Here is a 24,098-nt window from a genome sequence, read left to right as displayed (position 1 = left end):
CAAAAGTTCATAAACCTTTTTTTTTTTTGTAACAGTAAATGTAATTAAGTTTCATAGATTCCTATAAGCACATCCTGATTTAAAAAAAAAAAAAAAGAGATGGCTTTAAACCTCAGTTGGAAAAAAATCACATGAAAACAATGAAAGTGCTTCCTAGAGGACTTTAATACATTTAATTTTAAAGCCCTGGCATTTGTGGAGGTGATTTTGCATGAAGTTCATGAACTTATATTCATAGATTGATCTTAAAGAGGCTCAGATTCATGCCAGATAAGCTTCTACCATGCTTTAGAAGTAACATCAGAAGTAGTTATCGCAGCAAATTTTAATTAGTTGTTTTGGGCCATGGAAAAGCTTTTTATGAACATGATTTGGTCAAAAGTTTTAATAAAAGTAAACTCTGACCCTGTCTCTCTGTAAGGTGAGAGCTGGGATTTCTCTGGCATCCCTGACTGCCTTATTCTCTTTAATCATAATGAAAATAACACCAACCTGCATTATGTAAGTGAAACGGCTACTTCCTTGTATTATGTACGGCCATGATCTTATATGTTATAATAAGTGTATTATTATTAGTATGTTATCTAAGTGTTCTATAAGTGGAACTGCTAGACCTTGATCTTGAAACTGTTAATCCTGGATTCAAAGAGACTGGCTATGATTTCAGGGCTGGCAGTAGTATGGGAAATTCTATATCAATGGAAAATTCCAGTGACAACTTTTCCTGTATTTCTTTATTTACTATGCTCTTATATATTATATGAATTCCTTATTTATTACATTGCAGATATCCAGGATATTCTACATTTCTGCCATACATTTCTGCCTCCACCCAGCACAAAGAATCTATGTTTTCTTAATTCTTGTAACATCCCCAATGACTGAGAAAAGAGACACAAAATATGAAGTTTAGCTTTATTTCCTTAGGCACAGTTGGAGAATGAAAGGCAATTTGTAAATCAGCATCTTACCAACCATATTTACTGAACAACAGAGTAGGAGAAGCGGAATTAGAACTCAGGCTTCTACAGCCTTTGGGATCTATCACTTCTGAGGAAAGCCATTATTTTAGCTAGAAGACCTACTTTTGGCTGGGCGGCTTTATTAAAAATAATGTAAAGAGAAATTTGAAGACATTAGTTCATGTCAGATAGCATGGTTCATCTAAAGAAGAGAGTAAAGAAAGGGTGCTGACCCTTTAGTCACTGCCGAAGGCCTTATTTTAGTATATTAGCTCATATAGCATTAAAAATGGGACGAACCTTAAGATTAGGAGTTCCTGGGTGGTATAAATGGTTAAGCGCTTGACTACTAACTGAAAGGTTGACAGTTGCAATCCACCCAGAGGTCCCCTGGGTGAAAGTCCTGGCCAATCACTTCTAAAAGGTCACAGCCTTGAGCACCCTATAGAGTACAGTTCTACTCTGACACACCTGGGGTTACCATGAGTTGAAACTGACTTGATGGCAACTGTTTCCTTTTTTTTAAATCTTAAGATTACTATATCTTTTCTTCCTTTTTACCTACGTTTCCACTTCCTCTGCCTCTGCCTGGCCCTCTAACACGCAGATAAACCCCCTGAGGCCCAAAGAGACTGTGGCCCACTGAAGGCCACAGAACTGATGAGTGGAAGAATTGAGCCTAGAACCTGGAACCTTGGCTCGCAGTTAGCTCATCCATTGTAGCACATGGATGGCTGAACAGGTTTCAGGAAAAAATAGCGGCAGGGAGTTTTAATTATGTTTTAAAATGATGTAATAGAGACTCGTTTTCTAAGCTTTTGGGTTCAGGTTAATTAATACTCTTTTTGCTAGACCTAATTTTCATTAATCTTTTAACTTCCCACAATAATAAAAGTACTGCACGCTTATTGTAGAAATGGAAAAAAAAATTTTTTTAAAAAGTCTCTTTCGAGTAGAGAAAATTCCCCTGGGGGTAAGCACTGTTAAGATTTTTGTATATTGCCTTCTAGATCTTTTTAGGTTTTATGCCTTTTTTAAAAACATAATTGAGATGGTAATTTATATAACTTTGTATTTTTTCTCTTTCTTTCAACATAGGCCTTTCTCCATCTGTTCGTTTTAAACTGAATGGAATCCAAAGTTCTTTGAGTCATTATGGTCATTTTATTGTAGACCTCTCTGGTCGAAGCTACTGAACATTTAAATAAAATATTTGCACATTTTACTTGATCTTTTTCCCTAGTGTCATTGAATTTGATGTGTTGTTTAGCATTCAAACTTGGAAATCATGAGCTATAACGGCTATGAACTGCTGTAGAATGGGCTTTCTTGTTTTTGTCAAGCAATTAATAGATACCATAAGGATAGGCGGATCATTTCTCTGTGTGTGTGTAGACTGTAGCTGATTTTTGCTTGAAGTTTCTAAAATATCTGCCCCTTGAGCCGAGATTCTTTAAAGGGCTCAGAATCAGAGCCACTAGCCAAATGATCTTCTTAGATGCTCTCAGTCCTTTTCTTGGAGATGGTCTCAGCTTTGTGAGGGACAGGCGTGAAGCAATGGCTCAGGAAGGTCACACCTGAGCAGCAGGTAAGATTAATGTAGCAATGGGTTAACAGTTGCCAGTTTAGAATGAAACATTCTAAATCTCAGAATAGAGACCAAAACTTTCAGAAACTTTGGTCACATTCATCCTCAATCTACTGAAAGGGTCTATGCACTACTTAATCATGGGTAAGTTATCTTGTTCTGGAATCAACAACTGTATCTTGGGAATACTCCCTATTTTACTTATGGGAAAACTGAGGCTAACTCAACGTAGTCATGTAAGCGGCAGAGTGAGTTAGTGGTAGAGCTAAGAGCCAACTCTTTTTCTCTTCCAGGCATTACTAATTACTCTGTGAACACAAATTACACATTTGACTCGCTGGTTTCTACCAGAGGAAGCATAAGGCCCTGAGAAATTTTCCAAGGGCTTCAGCACTGATAATTTGACCTGACTTTCCTGAGGTATTTCAGATGGCTTCCCAAGTGGAATGCTTGGTTTCACATTCCCTCAAAAGCTGGTTCTTTCTGGGAACTTGAGGCCAGATTCCCAGTGATGGGTGAGAGGGCAGATAGGCTAATGACTCCAAATTTCCTACTGTCTCTGAATAGGTATGATTGTCATAACTCTTTTAGGGGATGGGGCTTGTAATGAATAACGGAACATCCTCTGAGAAGAAAACCATTTTTCTTACTCTAGAAAGGACTTTCCCCTGCAGTAGTTGCCTTCTTTGGAAACGCTGTGTTCTCTTGGCGTAGGGGAGAATATGGAGCATAGGGAAATACAGATGATTCATTTCCCTTCCCTACCAAGACGGTATGTTACCAGCACCTTTCTGCATTTGCAGGAGGGGAAAAGGAATGCTGACTTGGAACCGGGAGTGCCAAGGAAATAATACCATATGCTGAAGACATGAGGCTAATTAACATTTGGCTCATGTTCTCCTCATTAACTTTGCTTTGCAAGAAATACAACCCTCACTGCACCCCACCCCCAAAACACACATAGCGAAATCCCCCAAAACAACGGTAATAAAATTAACGAACTTTTATCATTTCATGCCCCATCCCCATCCTACAAACTCCACAGTTCTTTGGTGACAGCTTCTAATGATTTCTGGAGTGAAATACAGTATCAGAGGTTTGCATGGTTTCTAGAAAGCCTTTCTCTTGCTATGTAGTACACAAAAGTGGGCCAAGTTGGCTGCATTTAGGGTTCATCAACCATTGCAAATGATTCTTCAAATGTTTTGGGTTTGGTAAAACCGAAAACACATTTTGCCAAGCACTTTTCCTCCTTAATTTTTCAAACTGTGTATTTTAGGGAAAATTTGATCCATATGGTTTTCATTCATTTACTCTTATATCATTGACATTTTTTTTTCCTATGGAGTCATTCGATATCCAAGAAGCTTTCTGAGCCTTTCCTATGTTCATTTTAAGCATTTTCCTCCTTAAAAAGAGGAAGTCCTCTTTGCAACCTCAGAGGCCATAAGTTTTGAGTACTCACTCAATTCATCAATACTTAAAAATACATTTGGTATAAATCTGAATTATTATGAACACATTTTATGTTTACAGCAGATGAGTAGATTTTGGTTTCTGGTTTATGAGTGAAACCAATGACCCAATAAGAAAATAGGTTTAAATTACAAAAAAAATAAAAAATAAAAATTTTTTTTTTTGTTTTAGAGAAGGGTTTAACTGTTATTAATAGATCCCCCATGGTAAGAGGTATACTCAGAAGCCTCTTTTCATATTTTGTCCAGGTCTTGGGTAAGATGTAATTGAATAACCAGTACACCTGTCCTATTTCATGGGTAATCAACTAAGGAAAGAAAAAAAAATTCTCAAAGATTTGTGTACCGGGCTTAAAAATGCTTGAAGAAATCCTTGATGTTTGCTCACCACTTGGCACCTCAGGAACAAAGAGTGGGTCTGCAGATCTCATCAAGCGTAGCAACTATTCATCTCTTAAGTCTGGTTGAGTCGTCACAACCTTGTGGCAATGAGATACCCTCTGAAATAGACCCATGAAGGACAGATAGATTTTCATACGAACACAAGGTTGTGGTTGATGGCATAAGACACCAGAACCAACTTTTGTTCTTATTCCCATTTCACAAAAGCAAACCTTTTACACTACCACCCATCCAGTTGCTTTTAAAGAATAATATGAAAATTGAGATTATTGGTGTGTAATGTATGTAAATTGCATATTTGGTGTCAGCTACGCTTATTAGTCGGCTTCTCCATTTCATGCATATATGTATTAGACTATCGTAGTTCCATTTCAAATTAGATTTCAATTGCTCAGCACAGTTGCCTTTGACAAACATTTGTTAATCCTGAAGCTTATTAGGGAAAAGCATTTAAGTGTTAATATGTGTACACAAAACTCAAGACTGCTTTTGATTTTGCTTGTCATTTTTGGACCACAGCGTTAACATTGATCTCAAGTTCTTTAGCTGCAAAGCAAGTTGATGGTTCTTTGTCCATTGAAGGTATAAAGGCTTATTAGGGATCACTTTGTTACGGGGCTGGGACATACGTAGTCATTAAGAATGATTGCACTGGGTGCTTTTTTGGTTAATATAGGGGAGAAAAATCTTTTTGACTGTGATATGGTCTTTCCTTGACCTTCTCTTGTCCTGTTGATACATGTTAAAGTAATATGGTGTATCCTCATAGCTGGGCTAGCTTCTGTTTCAGGAGAATGATTTTTCTGGACATTTTTGGGTACATGTGCAGAAGCTACTTGATGGCTAGCCTGGCTGATAGGCCATTTGTTTTGTCCATTTCACACACAGGTTACAAATCCTGTGGCCTCCGCCTGCCTTTTTCCTTGCTAAGAACCAGACGAGCAGGTGGCCTGCAACCCAGCCATTTCCTAATGGAGGCACTTCCTTCCTTCCCCTTTACACTTTCCAGAAATTCATCTGTGGAAAGAAAAGGAGTGATTTTGATTAAAGAGATTGGTTGAGTGTCAAACAAAACTTGGACAAAGGCATTCTGTACAAAAGTGCCTGCCTCTCAAAAGCTCGAGTGTCTTTCTGTTTCATTTCCAAAGCAGTGTATGAGCTCATTACCAGGGCTTCAGAAGCCTCACGTGTTTACAAAGCCTCAAGGATGTTTATGATCATAAACGAGCCCATTCCAGCTACATGAGAATAACTATTGGCCACGTGCATATTTCCATTCTGCCATATTAGCTTGTTGAGATGTTCTGCTCCGTGGCGAAAATATGGCTGTTAATCCATTCGTTGAGTCAGTGTAGGCTGTAATTGACCTGGTGCCTTTGGTTTTTCTCTGAAGACTGTGGTTGCTACCCTTAAACAATGTAAGGAGAGCCCTGGTTTATGTCAGCTCTAGCCATGGTCTCTTGAGTTTGTTACAGATTTGGAGAACTCTGAGAGAAACAACTATTTGGCCAAAATCTCCTTTTTGAAAGAAAGGGAGGGAACAGCAGCCAATGACTGCATCTTACATCATGTCCCTGAAATGAGTCACAAGAAAACCTTTCCTGCTAAATTAAATTTTGTGTGTGTGTTTGCTGAGTTGATTTAAACAGAAAGTCTGTCAGCTATGTTCTCCTGTGCATTGGACAAATCAACTGCAACAACCTCATGGTTTTTAGGCCCATTTGAAATTCCTCTAGCCATTGAGGAGGGAAAAATTGAGTATGATTGCTTAGTCTATAACTAAGATACTAGGATAAAATTTTTTCTTTGTAGTCAGTAATACACAGAGAAGCCAGGCTGGAATCTAGTGTGAGGCCAATGGTCTGAATCAACCCTTTATATGTGGTTGGAATGCAATGTAAAGCTTTTAATTTATTACTGCATTTGCAAAATGGCAATATCTACAGAAATCTGAATACTTGCATATTTATTCAATTAGGGGCCGAATGTGGGCTTTATGCTATGCAGACATAGAGGACGTGATTCAGTCATTAGTTGTATACTTTTTGTTGTTGTTGTTTGTTTGTTTTTTGTTAAAGAATTTGTCTCTGCAAAACAGTCTGGGTTTCATCAGAGGTATATATTTTTCAATGTGTACAGTATAATATTTAAAAATTACTAGAATTCAGTCAACTAGAGTTTCTGTGATTAGTGATCGCATCGTTCCCACTGATCAGCGGAAAAGATGGCAATTGGGAGACCCTTTGAGGCAGGGCATTTTGTAGACTCACAGTGTAGTGTTACTAAATTGAAGGGACTATTTCTCAGCTGTGTGGAGACTGTGCAGCAACTTCTCAGGGCTGAACTAATGAAGGGAATGACACTGTTTAAAGAAATAACTATCTTTATTCCCACAAAATACCAATCTCTCCTTTGGGTAGCTTACATTAACAAATTGAATTAAACGATTGTATCTGTTCTGAGATTCGAACATCGTTCTCTTTAGAGCTGATCTTCTATTTGTTTGACTCCATGGGAAGAGTGCTTGGTCAATGTCAACAACTTTCATGAATCTTCCAGGCAGAATTTCTTGCTTTAGGCTCTGTTGATGCCAGGTTACTGTGTTTGTACCTTAAAATACATACCACACTGTGTTATAGTTTATCCATTTCTCCTTTTGATTATGAGCTCCTAGAAGAATGGTCCAAAACCAAAAAACGAAATGTGTTGCCATCAAGTCGGTTCCCACTCATGGCAATCTCACGTTACAGAGTAGAATTGTGCTCCACAGGGTTTTCAAGTGTGACCTTTCAGACGTAGCTCATCAAGCCTTTCTTCCGAGGTACCTCTGGGGGGGTTTGAATTGCCAACCTTTTGGTTAGCAGCTGAACACTTAGTGATTTGCGCCACCCAGGGACTCCGAGGAATAGTACTAGGTCATAATCATTTTTGAACACCCAGAATAATAAAGGCTTGTTCCCTAAAGTGGCCTCATTGGAATAGTAGTTTGGGGAAAAAGTATTCTGAAAACAAAATATGGGAAATTCCGTAAACTCTATCTCTTCATCTTTCAGCGTTATGGAGCGCATTAGCCCGTTAAAGGCTCTGTCAGTCTTGAGTATGGAAACATATGTAACTTTAAGTCAGTGTTTCTCTATTTGGACCATGCAGCCCTTTTGTTGAGTATTACCAAGTTCTGAGAAACATTTTCTAGGAAGTTCTGAATGAAAGGAAATATAGATGGAGGCCCAAACTCGTGATTTGTCCATTTCTATAATGGCTACCTTGATTTTTTCACTTGTGTGTGTTTCTTTTTATTTAACGACTTATGTTATTTTCCACCTGAACACATTGTCAACCCTCTGTGTAAGAACTTAGCAGGAAAAGAATGATTTTAAACAAGAGGTTATCAACTGCTTAGTAATGTTTGGTTAAGGCAGATAAGACTGAAGGAAAGAGAGTTCCAGTGGTTTTCATGAATTGTTTGCAGGGTGTTTCTAACTCATTGATCTAAAGTAGAAGCCACAAGGTCAAAATTGCTAGATTTCAATACTTATCAGCCCCTCACTCGTACATCCTCAGGTAAGTTGCTTAAACTATCTCAGCTTCTGTTTCATAACTCTTGTTAAAATTAGAAGAGATTGAAAAGAATTGTCCTACAGAACTATGTTGAGGAATGCAGTGCTTAGAATTTAAATGCCTTTTTTTTTTTTTTTTTGGTTTGTGGAAAAATATGTATAGCCAAACACTTGCCATTTCAACCATTTTTATGTGTAAATACTTTTTGAAAAAATAACAACGATACTATTGCAATGGGGCTTTCGTTATTGTTTACGTAAAGACGTCATGAGAAGCTGTGACAAAACATATACTTTTGTTTGTCCCTGACAAATAAAGCAAATGTGGAAACTGAGAAGCATCAAAGGAAAGGCAGTTTGTTGGTGGACTGGAGTATTTTTAAGTATTTCACATAGACACTTTGTGGAACTAAGGACTCATACTGATATCCAGTCAGAAGACAGGAATTCTAACGTGCCTGGCTAAGACAGTCCTGGAGTCCCTGGATGGCACAAATGGTTAGGTGCTCAACTACTAACCAAAAGGTTGGTGGTCTGTACCCACCCAGAGATGCCTTAGACAGAAAGTCCTGGCTATCTGCTTCCAAAAGGTCACACCCTTGAAAACCCAATGGAGTTCAGTTCTCCTCTGCACACATCGGGTCGCCGTGAGTCGGAATGAACTTAATGACAACTGGTTAAGATAGTCCCCAGAAATATAACATGCTAGAATCAGTTTGTTTGAGTAATATGGATCACAGTAACATGAAAACACTCTACAACAAAAACTAGAGCTAGCAATCCTTCATTTATTCCATGGGGCTTGGAGTGGGACGGGTTGTCCTACTGTTGCCATTTTCTTATTCTTGCTTTGATTTATTACGATATAATATCCACATGAGCACATTACTAAAATATAGAGTCCATGTTCTATATTACAAGATACTGCATAAATCAGAAGGCAGGGGTATCTCATGCATGGAGATGCTGCTCTCTCACCAGCAAAGGATAAAGGAGCCAAAACCACAGATGCAATAGAAAGCTTTTGGAAAGTAGGGGACAATCTAAGTAATTTGGACTTAAGCAATCAGGGAGCATTCTTCTAATCACTAGATCACAAAGACTCTATTTTGTCAAGGTCTGCTGGGGCTGATTTAATTTCTGTAGGTCAAAGAGCTGTGTAAGTGGCTTCACTGTGAACCTTGTATATTGCTGGCCTGCATAAAGTTGCCTGTGCGATAGGAAATGTAGCCATGGCCCAGTTTATGATCAAGAACACCAGTAAGTTTTCAGGTGGAAAAGGGAAAAAACATTGTTTTTGGTCTGGTGCCCCTGGAATTGGGTAGGGGAGGGAATAAAGGTAGAGAGGGGTTTAGCTTCTGGTCCCTGGAAGACTGTGTTCTCAGATGTTGTCTTGTATTTTTAGAGTAGCTACAAATTTCCATGTGTCCTAAGTGAATGCTTATTCTACCTTAGCCTGTAAAACATAGGCCAGAAAGCCATTTCCTAGTGTTTGTTCATTTTTAGGCTTCTGCAAGGCTGTCTTCTGCTTTCCCATGGTTAATAGAAATGTTTGCGCTGACATCTTTTCACTGACTCAGTATCAGTTAGCCTTTTTAGTTGGCTCTGTTTTCTCTCTAAGGAGTCCTGGTGGTGCAATGGTTAAAGCTAAGTGAAAGTTAGCTAACTCAAGTTGCTAACTGAAAGGTTGATGGTTCCAACCTACCAGCTGCTCTGTGTGAGAAAGATGTGGCAACCTGCTTCTGTAAAGATTACAGCCTTGGAAACCGTACGGGGCAGTTCTACTCTGTCCTATAGGGCTGCTGTGAGTTGAAATCGACTCCATGGCAATAGGTTTGATTTGGTTTTGTTTAAGGACGCACCTTTCTTCATTTGAACAGACGTGCAGGGAAGTTTTTCTTCTCTTGTTTCCAGGCATTCTGTAGTAGATTAGAATAGTGTAAAATCGATCTTGGGGCTAGAAATATTTGCCTACATCACACATGGGTCTGGAAGAAAGAAGAAATTTCTTTGTTGAGCTGGGCAACTGTTTCCTCTTCTGTTGTTAGGTGCCATCGAGTTGATGCCCACTCATAGCAACCCAGTTTGTCAGAGTAGAACTGACTCATAGGGTTTCCTAGGCTGTAATATTTATGGGAGCAGATCTCCAGATCTTTTCTCCCACGGAGCCTCTGCTGGATTTGAACCTCTGAGCTTTTGGTTAGTAGCCGCACGCTTAACCATTGTATGACCTAGTTGGCTGGAGGAACCCTGGTGGCACAGTGGGTAAGTGCCCAGTTGCTAACCAAAAGGTCAGCAGTTCAAACCCACCAACCGCTCTGTGGAAGAAAGATGTGGCTGTCTGCTTCCATAAAAATTACAGCCCTGGAACCCTAAGGGAGCAGTTCTAGTCTGTCCTACAGGGTTGCTATAAGTTGGAATTGACTCGACAGCAGTAGGTTTTGGGTTGAATAGGCTGAAATGTCTGCCCTCCACATTTTTGGAGTGTTGGGTGGAGGAGCAAATTTTGAGGGAATGGGAATATAGTGCAGACTAACATCCCTCTGCTTGGGAAAGGCCTTCGCACTGAAAGTCCTGTGAATTCCTGGTTTGCTCTAAGCTGTTTGTGAGTTAAAAATAGAGCTGTGCGGCTCAGGCTCAGTAAGGTTTGCATTTGTGAGCGATTGTTAGGGCGCATTTTCCTAGCCCAGCCTTTTCTTGAATGTAATTTTAGTTTATGCACAATTAGAGATAACATTTTAAACCCCATCTCATTGAAGTATGGTGGGATGCCCGAGCATGGAGCCGTTCTATTTCTGTATTTGAAATCCTACGTCCCAAAGGGTCAATTACTATTTAGCAAACGTGTCCCAAAGTTGTCATGAAATTAAACCAAGATATATGCTCGATTTTCCACAGTCATGTTTTCAGACAGGTTATATTGAAATGGTGATAGGTTTGGGTGCTCACCCTTTAGAGGGGCTACTGTGATGGTGGGACATTTCCTGAAATGAAAAGAGTTAACAGCAGGTAATGTCATTCCTCCCAGAAAGAGTTGGAGACTCTCAGTGCTAAGTGATGAATGAGGGTATCTGACCCACATCTGTTTTACATTAGAAAGGAACATTGCCCTGAGATCCTTAGGGGCATTTGTCAAGATTCCCTGGACAGAGCTTCTGTAAATTACATGCTGCAAATGTGTCAGGGTCAGATAAGAGGATATCATTAACTCCCCCAAGTTTACTCAGGGCTCCGCCAGTCCATCTTAATATATTAGTTAAGGGCCAACAATTTTCCTTGAGCCATTTTGTGATATTTTTCATTCATAGAAGAAAAAAAAAAGAGTATGCTCTATCCCCCCAATATTGCACGTGTTCTTTTCTCATAAATCATACTAATTGCAGGCATGGTCACAAAGCATATTAAATGCAGGCATGCGTAAATGAATTAAAACATATGAGAATTTTATTACGCCCATGGTGGGTCTAACATAGTCAAATATCAACTGTAGTAAATGGCATAATGCTTCATTTAGGTAGATTGGGTTTTTTTTTTTTTTTTTTAAATGAGCTTGATTTTATTGATAGTAGACATGGTGTGATTGTTCACCACTGGGTAGAAGTAAACCATATATATATATGTATTTATTATAGATATATGTAACATATATATTTTAGCCTCTTGCAAGCCATTTCTATCCTCATTCTTTGGCTAGATTTACATTTTAGTCATTGATTCCTAAAGAATATCATTATCAATTGAAAAATAGAGCTGTACTGGGGAATATCCATTGCTGTTGCGTTGATTCCGACTCATAGCGACCCTATAGGACAGAGTAGAACTGCCCCATAGAGTTTCCAAGGGGCGCCTGGTGGATTTGAACTGCCAAGATTTGGTTAGCAGCCGTAGAACTTAACCATGAAACCACCAGGGTTTCTGTATTGGGGATATAAACGCGTTGCCATCGAGTCGATTCCAACTCATAGCGACCCTATAGGACAGAGTAGAACCGCCCCATAGAGTTTCCAAGGAGCAACTGGTGGATTTGAACTGCTGATCTTTTGATTAGCAGCCGTAGCGCTTAACCGCTTTGCCACCAGGGTTTCCGTATTAGGGAATAGGTATCCTGAAAAAAAAAAAAAAAAAGACAAAATTTACTTTCTTAATGGGTCAAAGGACATGGGATTAAAACATATGTATCTGTCACTGAGAGATATATGAATCACGCTAGTCTGGCATTCATACTCTTTCATCATGCATTAAACAGAGCTACTTGTAAAATGTGAACTAAGAATGAAAATGAAAGTTAGAATGGATTTCGTGGGCATTCTCCATGCCCTGGTGAGGTAACAGTCAGCAGTGCCCTTCCTATAACTCTCAGTGTGGGTGAGAAGGTCATCGTACATACCTTAAGAGAAACTTTTGCCTTCAGGCAACTTCCCTCTTACAGCTTTCAAAAGGACAGGACCAAAAATCTAATTATTTAGATGCTAATCAACTGCAGGATAATTCCTAAGGCATTTGAATTTGAAGATGCTGTTTTCAGGAAAGTCCCTGCTGTTTAGACTTTTCAGCCTTGAAGATATAGTCACTGAAATTTAACCATTTGATGACTCCAGAAACACCCACAGTGGCAGAAAACATTTGGATAAACATTTGAATACTTTTGTTTGGTTCTGGGAATAAATGATCTCTAAATTAAAAAAAATATATGTATATAAAAAAATATATAGTTAGTGGATTTTGGGAAGGAAGGTTAAGAAGATTTTTAGAAAAGATTCAACCCCTTTATATCATATGCAGCTTGAATGTGCGGTGATTTGTTTCTAAAAAAAAGTAAGTGTGTGTTATTCAATGTTAAATCAGAAGATTCGATCACTTAAGAAAGGGGAAAAAAATCAAGACATGAACCAGGATTGCTACTAAGGAAAAAAGAAGTGCCTAGATGTACACCTTAATTTATTGATTGTTTTAGATTTCTGATAAGCTTTAGCATTTTCACCTGACAGCAAAACTGTAACACGTGTGCCAAGACAAATATTTTCCAGACACACTTGTTTTAAATGTAGATCTTAATTTGGCCCACAGTTTTTATCTTTTACATTTACTTACAATAGGAAAAGTAATTCAAGAGAAATACGACATGAAGCGGTTGTGAAGAGTTAGTTTTTCCTGAACCATATAATCTCCCAATCAAGATATAAACAACCTATTTGGAATCCTGAAACCCGAGAATGAGTTCAAAGAGATCTTCAAAAAATGTCTCTAATAATATGCAAACAACTGAAGAGCTGGCTCAAGAAGTGTCACTTAAGATTTTGAGACTTTGACTTTGTTCGTAAAGGTTATCTAGAAAGAAAAAAGACTTAGAACGGTGGCTGGAAAATGTTTTGGAAGAATTTAGAAATCTAGAATCTGGTTTTTTTCCAGGTGCCTCACCTAAGAGTTGTGTACAACTAAAAGAAAGAAGAGTCCCCATCCCCGCCCCCCACACACTTCCCTTCCCAATGGGACAGAAGAGAGAACTTAGTTAAAAGAGAACTCTCCTCCTGGAGGTTACATCCCCTGGGCTGGCTGTTGTTAGCTGCCATTGAGTTGACTCCTACTCATGGTGACTCCACGTACAACAGGGCAAAATGTTGCCTGGTCCGGCTTGCTCTTCACAATCGTTGGTATGCTGAAGTTCATGGTTTTGGTCACTGTGTATTTTCAGCGCCTTCTGAACTAGGAAGCTCATCTTCCAGCACTATATTGGACAATATTCCGTTGTGATCCATATGGTTTTCATTTGCTAATTTTTGGAAGTAAAATGCCAGGCTTTTCATCCTTGTCCGTTTGAGTCTGGAAGCTAGGCTGAAACCTGTCCACCGTGGGTGATGTTGCTGGTCTTTGAAATACCAGTGGTATAGCTTCCAGCATCATAGGAACATGTAAGCCACCACTGTATGATAAACTGACAGTTCAGTCGTCACCCTTGGACTTAACTCTGTTTAATAAGAATGCTGTCAATATTTAGGAGATAGAACTGAGTAGCCCTGAAATTGTTTCTTTTCCTTGGAAATCGTGAAAACCAGGCAACTATGTGCCGTCCACTCCCAACCTGAATTTTAAAAGTATCAGACAAAAATGCCAGCGTTATAGTAGAAATAGTTTACCAATAAGTTAGCAAAATGTATGGATTACCAAAAAAAAAAAAAAAAGAACCCACTGCTGTCAGGTCAATTCTGACTCATAGTGACCCTATAGGACAGAGTAGAACTGCCTCGTACATTTCCAAGAAGCATCTGGTGGATTCAAACTGCTGACCTTTTGATTAGCAGCCATAGCTCTTAACCACTACACCTCCAGGGTTTCCATGTATAGATTAAAAAAAAAAAAAAAGATTAGGAGAGGAAAAAATCCCACTTGTAACAAATGAAGATTTTATTTTAGACTTTGAAAAGCATGTGTAAAAGAAATCCTGACAACGTTCTTAAAAAAGAAAATATGACTGGAAGACATTCCATACCCACATTGGGGGAGTTCTAAGGAGTTCGCTTACCAACATCTTTGTGCTGCAAAGAGAAATTTCCATAGCTTCCCTTCAACCACATAAAATGAAAAAAATAGCTTTTTAAGAAACATACATAGAAATGTAATGGGACCCTTCCATGGAGATTTGAGGTTTTAAATTACGTTAGTGGAAAGTAATGCATTTTGTATTGATATACTCACTCTTTTTTTCCTACACAGATTTCCTTTTTAATTTCTAAATTGCAAGTTATTAAAACGCTACATATTTCTCAATTTTTCCCAATTTAAAATATTGAAATAAATCGCATTAGTTATACATATTTATTAATCTCAATTTCAGACCAAATGTTGGAAAATATTAGTCCTGCTTTTCTCTATCCTTACAGAATTCTTGAGAAACCTATAATGATAGGGAAAAAAAATCACGATTATGATATGTGGCTATCAGTGGAAATCAGAATTTGTAGAATGTCTCTTGAACTCCATCATGGACTTCAGAGGGACCAAAGATGTCAGATCTCTGGTTCTCTTTATTCCTTTATATTAACCACTGCCTGTATTGTTGTTTATTGCTGTAGATTAAGCCCCCAACTCATGGCAACCCCATACACAATGGAATTAGACCTTGTGACTCATAGGGTTTTCATTGGTTGATTTCCTAAAGTAGATCAGCAGGGTTTCTTCCTAGTCTGTCTTAGCCTGGAAGCTCAGCTGAAACTTATTCAGCAGCCTAGCAACACGCAAGCCTCGCCTGACAGACAGGTGGTGGCTGTGTGGGAGGTGCATTGGCTGGGAATGAAACCTGGGTCTATGGCATGGAAGGCGACGATTCTACTACTAAACCCCATTGCATGTTTTGGGCTGCTAAGCTAAGGGATATTGCTAAAGTAAGAGCCTTCACTAGCTTTCTGTCTGTAACGTTGGCCATACTGATAGGAAGAGCCAGCAGGTACCACTTCTGTTCTAGTCACATTCTGGAATGTCCTAATGGCACTCTGTCCTTGAAACCTTTGAGGAGCTCTCTTTCTATTGCCCTAGACTATGGCCCCAACAGACAGCACTGTATCTTCTGCATCCTCCAATAGAATATTTCAAGGTCATATAGTTAAATCCTGTCCTAAAGAATTTCCAAATTCAGTGATCTAAGAAAGCTGCTAGATGAACAACACCATAAGCTGAATTTTGCTTTTAGAAAGGACTCATTTCTTCTCTTTTGGGATCTTCATGTTTTTTTGCCCTGGACAAAGTTATTACTGCCTTCAAAGTTATGCAAACAAGAAATGTAAGGCAGAGGATTAAAAAAAGTTTATCACAAAAATGTACATCCAGCTTGTGGAAGACTGTGCATGTTTTGAATACAGTTCTGCACTTAGCTCTTCAACTATAGCTGTATATAGAGTATTCCATTTCCCCCTTGAAGTGACATACCGTTAACTGACTTTCAAGTCAGTGTGTTCACGGAGGACCAACCAAAACCCAAATCATTGCTGATAAGTGGATTGTGACTCACGGTGACCACATGTGTTACAGAGTAGAACTGCTTCATATGATTTAAAATACATTTTTTTTCCATCTAGTATCACAAGATTTTCTCCTTCTGAACCTATACAGATACAAAATTGATTTTTCTAAGTTCATGTGTTTTACTCAGCCCAGTTTATTTATAGTAAAAGATCTGTGCCCATGATCCTTATGTCCTTTTCATTAAAAAAATATCATTTTTCCTATTTATAAACTGAATGCTTTTCCTTTTCTTTCTTTTCCATGAAGAGGTATGTTTGACTTGAAAGAGGTGTTATTTGGCACTGAACAATCTCTATTATAAAGTCACGTTCTTCTTCTTCTAATTCTGACTCATAGTGACCCTACAGGACAGAGTAGAATTGCCCCATAGGGTTTCCAAGGAGCACCTGGTAGATTCAAACTACTGACCTTTTGGTTAGCAGCCAAGTTTGCATAATTTTGGCTAAAGTAAAATATTTAATAAATTAGTATTTTATCCATTGAAGTTTATGAACTTTCCAAGTACACACAGCAAAGTCATCTACATCACCTCAAAAAAAGCAAAGAAAAAAAGTCCTTGTAGGTGTAAGAACGTTCAAGAAGTAACTTATGTGCATTCTTGATTACGTCCAAGTTTTTAAAATGAGAAAATGAAGTAATTAACTTACTATACACAATGTTGGGTGGGGCCTTGTGAGAACCCCATCTTCCTGGAGTTGTGAATCCTACTGATTCTTAATCAATTTTATTTAAAGAAGCCTTGATGGTGCAGTGGTTAAGCGCTCAGCTGCTAAAGTAAAGGTCAGTGGTTTGAACCCACCAGCTGCTGCACGGGAGAAAGCTGTGGCAATCTGTTTCTGTAAAGATTTACAGCCTTTGAAACCCTATGGGGCAGTTTTACTCTGTCCTATAGGGTCGCTATGAGTTCGAATTGACTGGATGGTTTGGTTTTGGCTTTGGGTGTTGCTTTACCCACACTGGCTCACCTTTCCACATGTACACACATAATTTAAATGAAAGGGAGACAATAAAATGGAAAACAGGGCCTATGGAAGAAGGCAAGGGAAATGAGTGGTCTGTTCCAGTGGAGGAAGGGAGGGTAATTCACAGAAGGTGGTGAACAGATTTTCTTATTTTTGTTTCTTAGAGACAGATCTCTTGGGGCTAATTGAAGATGGATCAGTTTAAAGCTTTAGTTCAAGAAGATTTTGTTTCGCTCTAAGGATTATGCAAACCCTACGCAAAGGGAATTGTGGGATCATTGTTTTTGGAATCTGATTTTAGATGCTTTCTGAGATGCAGGACTAGTCCCCCCCCGCCCCCCACCAGGACCCCTAGACCTGGAATTCTATTGCCTTAATTGCCTTTGAGTGAGTGTTGCCTTGTGGTGGCACAGGAGTCTATAGCCAGGCGTGGTTTTCATTTCTACCCTCTCCTCCTACATTTATTTGTACACTTTAATCTCCGTATGCTTCAAACTTCTTAAAATAAAACAGGGATATTATGGAAATTTTGTGCAGTGGTGAGTCTCTGCATTTAAATGCTTTGTAAGAAGGTGGTATTTTCTGGAGACTGTTCACGCAAGCAGTTAGATTTCTTCTGCAATTGCGTTTAAACCCTAATCGTATGAAGTCAAGAAAATCGCTTCTTCCATCTGGTGGCAGTTGTCCAGCTGCAAAATTAATTATCCACTTCCATCTATCAACAAAGTGTTGTAAGGGTCAGTGAGCTGGAGTTTGTGAAACACTCACCATGCTTGTCTGAACGGTGTTCTGTTACCACAATTAAAAAAAAAAAGTTGTCTTGTTCTCGAGAATTATTTAAAAAATTGAACTGATGTTATAATATTTTTGCATTTCAGCCTTTCCTTTGAACACTTCTCATATATGAAATGTTAGTTTAGAGAAGAAATCAAAGGACAGGTAATGGAGACAGTTACTTGGAGAATCGTCCACTGCTTGTTCATTCGTCACCTAATACGTGTCAAGCCCTGTGTTCGGTGAAAGGGATATAAAGATGAGTAATTTGCTGTCTTCAAAACTCATTGCCATTGAGTCAATTCTGACTCATAGTGACCATATAGGACATAGCAGAGCTGCCCTATAGGGTTACCGAGGAGCAGGTGGTGCACTCGAACTGCTGACCTTTTGGTTAGCAGCCGAGCTCTTAACCGCTGTGCCACCAGGGCTCCATTGCTCTCTTCAAAGCATTCACAATTCAAAGTAGGCAACTGAACTAATGATTACATAGTGGGAGGGATGTGTAAAGCACAAGGGAGCAGCCGGGAGGGACTAATTATTTATAATAGGAAGAAGAGCTTTCTCGAGAGGGAACACTGTGAAAAAGACATAGGAATCTCAAAACACACTCAAAGAATTTGATATGGATTCATTTAACTTTTTTTTTCTATATTAGCCAATGCTTATTTAAAATCATAGTGAAGCTTCCAGATGTAATATATTTTTAGCTACCACATAGGAAAAAGTAGACATTTTTCTACATGCTCACGTATAACTTCTATCTTCCTTTCTCCTCCTCTACCTTCCTCCATTCTGTCCCTTCCTTTTCCAGAAATCCTATTAGGGGCATGGTGCAATTTCTCTCTTCCTTTTTCTCTGTCCTTCCCTTTCGTCTTTCCTTCCTCATGTTCTAGTGACTTTCCATCTTCTTAGAGTTGTGAATCCTGTTGATCTCAATCAATTTTGTCACTTTCAACTTTCACCAAATCTCCAATAAACATAACTATGCTCCGCCACATAAGATAGTTTTTTTAGAATGTAAATAATTTTTATCAGATTTTCGAAAAGATAATCTGCTGTTGCACCTTCTCTTCCTTCCTTTTTTCAGATGTTATCATTGGGCATGATGTAATATCTCAACCACTTTGAGTTGAGGTCACAGACTTCTGGACAGCTCTCGAGCACTAGGTGTCCAAAGAAACAAAAATTGGACTTCAAGTTCTTCTTTCAGCTATGGGTTTCAATCCAGTCCTCCCTGCATTTTAACTTCTTTCCAATTTGCCTCTTGATTTTAGGTAATGGGACTTCTGACCAACCACGGTGGGGTACCTCATCAGCCCCAGACTGATTATGCGCTCTCCCCTCTCACGGGGGGCCTGGAGCCTACTACCACGGTGTCGGCCAGCTGCAGTCAGAGACTAGACCATATGAAGAGCTTGGACAGTCTTCCAACATCTCAGTCCTATTGTCCACCCACCTATAGCACCACGGGCTACAGTATGGACCCTGTCACGGGCTACCAATATGGGCAGTATGGACAAAGTAAGCCTTGGACTTTCTAGGAATGATCACTCCTGGAAGGAAGGATGACAATTGAATTTCAACTCTTCCTTAAGAAAGGAAAGTTAGAGGCATGATTAAGCCTTTTATCCCAGTATCAATTTGGTGGCAAAGCCAGCTGATTGTTCCAGCAAGGGCACCCTTGTATAATTATTTTCTTAACTGATGTCAACAACATCTTGAGGTTATTAATTGCTGAGACGTGAAACCTGATTGCCACTAGGTAAAACACAAGGGTTGGCTAAAACGAAATAACCCCAGCATTAGAAACACATGTTCTTAATGAGGTCAGCTTGAGGATCATATGGGGTATAATCCCAGGGACACAGAGTTGTGTCAGACTTGTCTCAGGAATAAAAATATTAGTCACAATCCTTTGATACCGTGGTATTAAATATGACGTTGTCAGCCTGTAGCTGATATTGCCCCATGCTGTGAATTGCCCAGCCTGACTTAAAAAGCTGTGTTTGTTTCCTTACAGGTGCCTTTCATTATCTCAAGCCAGATATTGCGTAAGTGAACTGCCCATTGGAGCTATAACTGGCCCTGTCTCTGGTCTCCACAACCTAGACATGAAGAATCTTCTCAGAACAAAATATCTCCTTTTGGGGGGCAGTCCCTGCGGGAGAGTGATTGATTTTCTTCTCCAGTGGTTGGTTTTAGATTCTTTTGAACATGTTGGACAAAAGCAATTGAGAAGAGGAAGACTTGGAGCAATAAGAGACAAAAGCAGCTTTTTAAGGCAATGGTTTAACATGGCTACATATCAAAATATCCCGTCTTTAGTGCTGGTGATCAAGGAGCTAAGACATTCCATTGTGTGTGTGTGTGTGTGTGTGTGTGTCTGAGATTTACCTGGACTGGTTTGGGCAAGCAGAATATTCTAAAATATAGTAGGAGAATACTATAAAGTATAACTTTTTTTGATGTCAAATGCTGACACTTCTACAAAGTTAAAACTTCTTTAATGAAGCAGGAGTGGAGGACTCCTTTACTTTCACACACTGGAAATTGATTTAAAAATAAATGCCACCATTTTTAGGAAGCGCTAGGCTAGATGTAAAGGACTTCCCAAATAAATTATTTGTTATCTTATCCTCATTCATAATCCAGTTGTCAATAAATGTCATGGACACATCTTGCTCACAGGATATGGGATAATATGAAGAATAGCTTGTTTTCTTTTTTTGGTGTGGGGCAAGGTGTGTGATGCTTTCCCAATTCATATTCATTTGGAAGCCAACCTAGAGGATGGGAAGGGCATGGCAGAGAAGTGCTGTGCTTTCCCACAGCTGGTTATCAGTGTGCAATACTGTGTACCTCACAGATGCTTTGGCAATGACCGAGGCATTAGAAACAGAATCTGAACTATATTTTTGCAGGTGCTTTTCTTTTTGCAGCCCAGTAGTCACGGTGGTAGAATGCAGTGATGTTTACCATTTGCTGGACAACCAACACCCAGCTTGCTCCTTTTGACTAGAGACCATGTCAGATAATTATGGTTTTAAAATGATCACGTTTACATTCTTCTCTTTTCTATGAAAGGCAGGGCAAGAACAGAAATGTCCATGTGGCGCTCATGTACTTTTAAATTATACAACGATATCCATTATTAAAAGACTATAGGAACTGAGGTTTACATACGTTTGTGTGGTGACATTTTAGAATGTCAATAAATTTGTTCTTTGAAATGTTAAGACAAACAAGAAGGTGGAAGGCAGTGTTATTTATTTCTCTCTATTATTGGAACAATGAATGAGGTAGGCACAAATACATTCCTTATAGAGTTAAGAACTATGACGTAGTGAGTTAGTGAGACTAGACGTAGTACCGAGATTAGTTCATACAGTGGTTTTAGAGGGCAATGGAACAAAAGACATACTATCTTTGTGTTGCAGCCTCAACCAACAACAATGTGTTGTAAAAATGTCTTTCATGTAAAAAGTGCAGTAAATATTTACTATTTATAATGAATAAACAGTTATGAAAACTTGCCCAGCACTGCTTTTATTGGGGAAGCTGGTGAATGTATTTTTAAAGAACTGGGAAGTGGGAACTCAACCAAAGATGCACTTCACTTCTGATCGTACTTTTTACTTAGAACATAACATGGACAAGTGACGTCTCACAGCTCACAGTTGTATTCTCAAAGCAGCTTGGCCGAACAAGCTTGTAAGGGTTGACATTTGAATTTTCCTAGGTGGCAGTCTTTGGGTGGTGTAGATGGCTAATGAGCTTGCTTGGCTGCTAGTTGGAAGGTTGGCAGTTGGAGTCTACCCGAGGCATCTCAGAAGAAAGGCCTGATGACCCACTTCCAAAAACCAGCCATTGACAACCCCATGGAGCACAGTACTACTCTGACAAACGTGGGGTTGCTACGAGTTGGAATTGACTTGATGGCAATCGGTTTAGATGAGGAATCTAGAAAAACCCCTTGAGTCCATGTTTCTTCCTTTCTCTTGGGTTCTCACAGTTTTCAAATTCCTTCTCTGTCATTTGGAAGCGAGTTTTTATTCGCAGAGTCATCATTCAACAGTCATCCCCACTGAAATTTTTATTCAACGTTCTCATATTTTACTGCTTTGTTCACTCTTCATGAAAAATGTTACTGCTGTTTCATTCATCCTTTCATTCTTCCTTCTAACACTTATCTCATGGGGGTCTAAATGTGCCAGACACAGTGCTTGATGCTGGCATTATAGCAGTGTTTATAACCTAGTGGGTAAGGCAGATGAGTAAATACATAGTCGCAACAAGGTGTGAGGACAGTTGTTACAGGGGAAAAAAATCACAATACGCTTTGAAGCTCTTGTATTAACTTTTTTGTTCCTCCCAACATCTATATGAGGCAGGTGATGTCATTAACATTCTTTTATAAATGAGGAAACTGAGGCAAAAGGAGGTTGTGAGATCACCTATGTACTAGTTTCCTTGGGCTGCTGTAACACATTACCACAAACTCTGTGGCTTAAAACAACAGAGATTTATTCTTTCATGGTTCTGGGGGCTAGAAGTCTGAAATTAAGGTATCAGCAGGACCATAGTTCCTCTGAAGGTTCTAGGGAAGAATTCTTCCTTGCCTCTTCTAGCTTTTGGTGGTGTCAGCCATCCTTGGTGTTCCATGCCTTGGGGGTGCATCACTCCAGAATCTGCCTCCGTCTCCACATGGTCTTTTCCTCTGTGTGTGTCCAAATTTCTCTCATAAGGACACAAGTCATTGGATTAGGAGCCATCCTAATCCAGTATGACCTCATCTTAACTTGATTACATTCCCAAACACCCTATTTCCAAACAAGGTCAAATTCATAGGTTCCGAGTGAACATGAATTTTGGGGGAGCACTACAAAACCCAGAACACACAGCTAACATGTAGCAGAGCTGGGTTTTGAACCCAGACCGAATGATTCCAGTATCTCTGTAGTTAGACTTAACAGTCTTCTGCTTCTCCAAGACCAAAAGTATCTAAAGGAGTGCTATTCAGTTTGGTAGCCACTAGCTATATATCGGAGCACTGGTGGCACAGTGGTTAAGAGCTACGGCTGATAACCAATAGGTTGGCAGTTCAAATCCACCAACTGCTCCTTGGAAACCCAATGGGGCAGTTCTGTGTCCTGTTGGGTTGCTATTAGTCAGAATTGACTTGATGGTAACAGGTTTTTCTTTTCTTTCTTTCTTTCTTTTTTTTAGCTATGTATTGCTATTTTAACTTAAAGCAATTAAAATTAAATGAAATGAAAAAGTTTCCCAGTTGCACTAGCCACATAGCATGTGACTGGGAGTGACAGTATTGGGCAGTGCAGCTCTAGAACATTCCCAATCATGGCAGAAAGTCCCATTGATCAGCACTGATCTAAAGCCCGTGAGTTCATCTTCTAAAAATCCCAAGGACTGCAGATGTGGTAGGACAGTTTTGCAGATTCTTACAGTACCTTAGCTTTTTTCACTGCGTGCATTCACCTTTCTTGCCAAATCTGTTGCCCTTTTGCCAATAAGAAGAGGAAAGAAAGCTAGTACTTCATTGAGCACCTACTTTTGTTATCTTGTTGAATCTTCACAAAATCCTCTGGGGTGAGTATTACTAGCCCACATTACAGATGAGAGGACTGAGGTCCAGAGCGGTTAAGCAATTCAGCTGAGGTCGTGCTGTTAGCAATAGCCATTTTTTTGTGTCCAATTCAGTGACATTAATTATAGTCACAATGCTGTATAACCATGACTACTGTTTCCAAACTTTTTCATAACCCTTAACAGAAGCTCAGTGCCCCCGAAGCAACACTTGTCTATTTCCCCCTCCTCAAGCATCTTGCAGTACTCACTTCACTATGTCAACCTATCATCATGCCAAACTTCTGTTGAAAACAGGCTTCAGAAAAAAATTTAATGTTCACTTCCCAGTAGATGAAAGAAACGCTACCGGAACGTGAGATCACGCAATGGAAACCTGATCTTACATGATCACTTTCCCTTCTGTCTCTTGATCTCAGAACTTGCCATGTGTGGCTCATATCTCTTTTTGATATACTTCTTTATGCCTTTCTCTGATATCTGTATCTATCTGGAATCTGTTGCTCTACCCATATTTTTTCATGTTGAAAAGTCTCTGTAGGTCTCTCTTTTTTCCTGGTTCTATTTTATGTTCAGTCTCCAAAAGAATGGGGACCTGACTTCTCCCAGTCCTAGCCCCACTTAGGGTCCTTACTCTCATCCATGGAGACAAGTAGTCCTAAGGACCTTGAACCCTTGGCATTCGACTGCATTCTAACCTGATCATGGGAGTGTGCCCCTTTGTCCATACAGTTCTAAGATTTCGTTTGAAAACT

General features: G+C 39.3%; 1 protein-coding gene across 2 annotated transcripts in view; it reads left to right on the top strand.

Moving 5' to 3' along the window:
* Positions 1-19,941, top strand: part of PAX3 (paired box 3) — a 101,544-nt gene extending 81,603 nt beyond the window's left edge. Inside the window, exons 8-10 of one of the 2 annotated variants that reach the window (XM_049889005.1) lie at positions 19,014-19,260; positions 19,760-19,790; positions 19,929-19,941. In XM_049889005.1, the coding sequence (XP_049744962.1) occupies positions 19,014-19,260; positions 19,760-19,790; positions 19,929-19,941 (291 nt within the window). Of the gene's footprint in view, positions 1-19,013; positions 19,261-19,759; positions 19,795-19,928 lie in introns of those variants that run through there. The other variant, XM_049889006.1, reaches the window with a different exon arrangement.
* The last annotated feature ends 4,157 nt before the right edge of the window (positions 19,942-24,098 follow it).

Source organism: Elephas maximus, chromosome 6, assembly GCF_024166365.1.
Source record: "Elephas maximus indicus isolate mEleMax1 chromosome 6, mEleMax1 primary haplotype, whole genome shotgun sequence".
Taxonomy (NCBI): domain Eukaryota; kingdom Metazoa; phylum Chordata; class Mammalia; order Proboscidea; family Elephantidae; genus Elephas; species Elephas maximus.
Note: the sequence above shows the minus strand (reverse complement) of the source record. Positions and strands in the feature narration are given on the sequence as shown.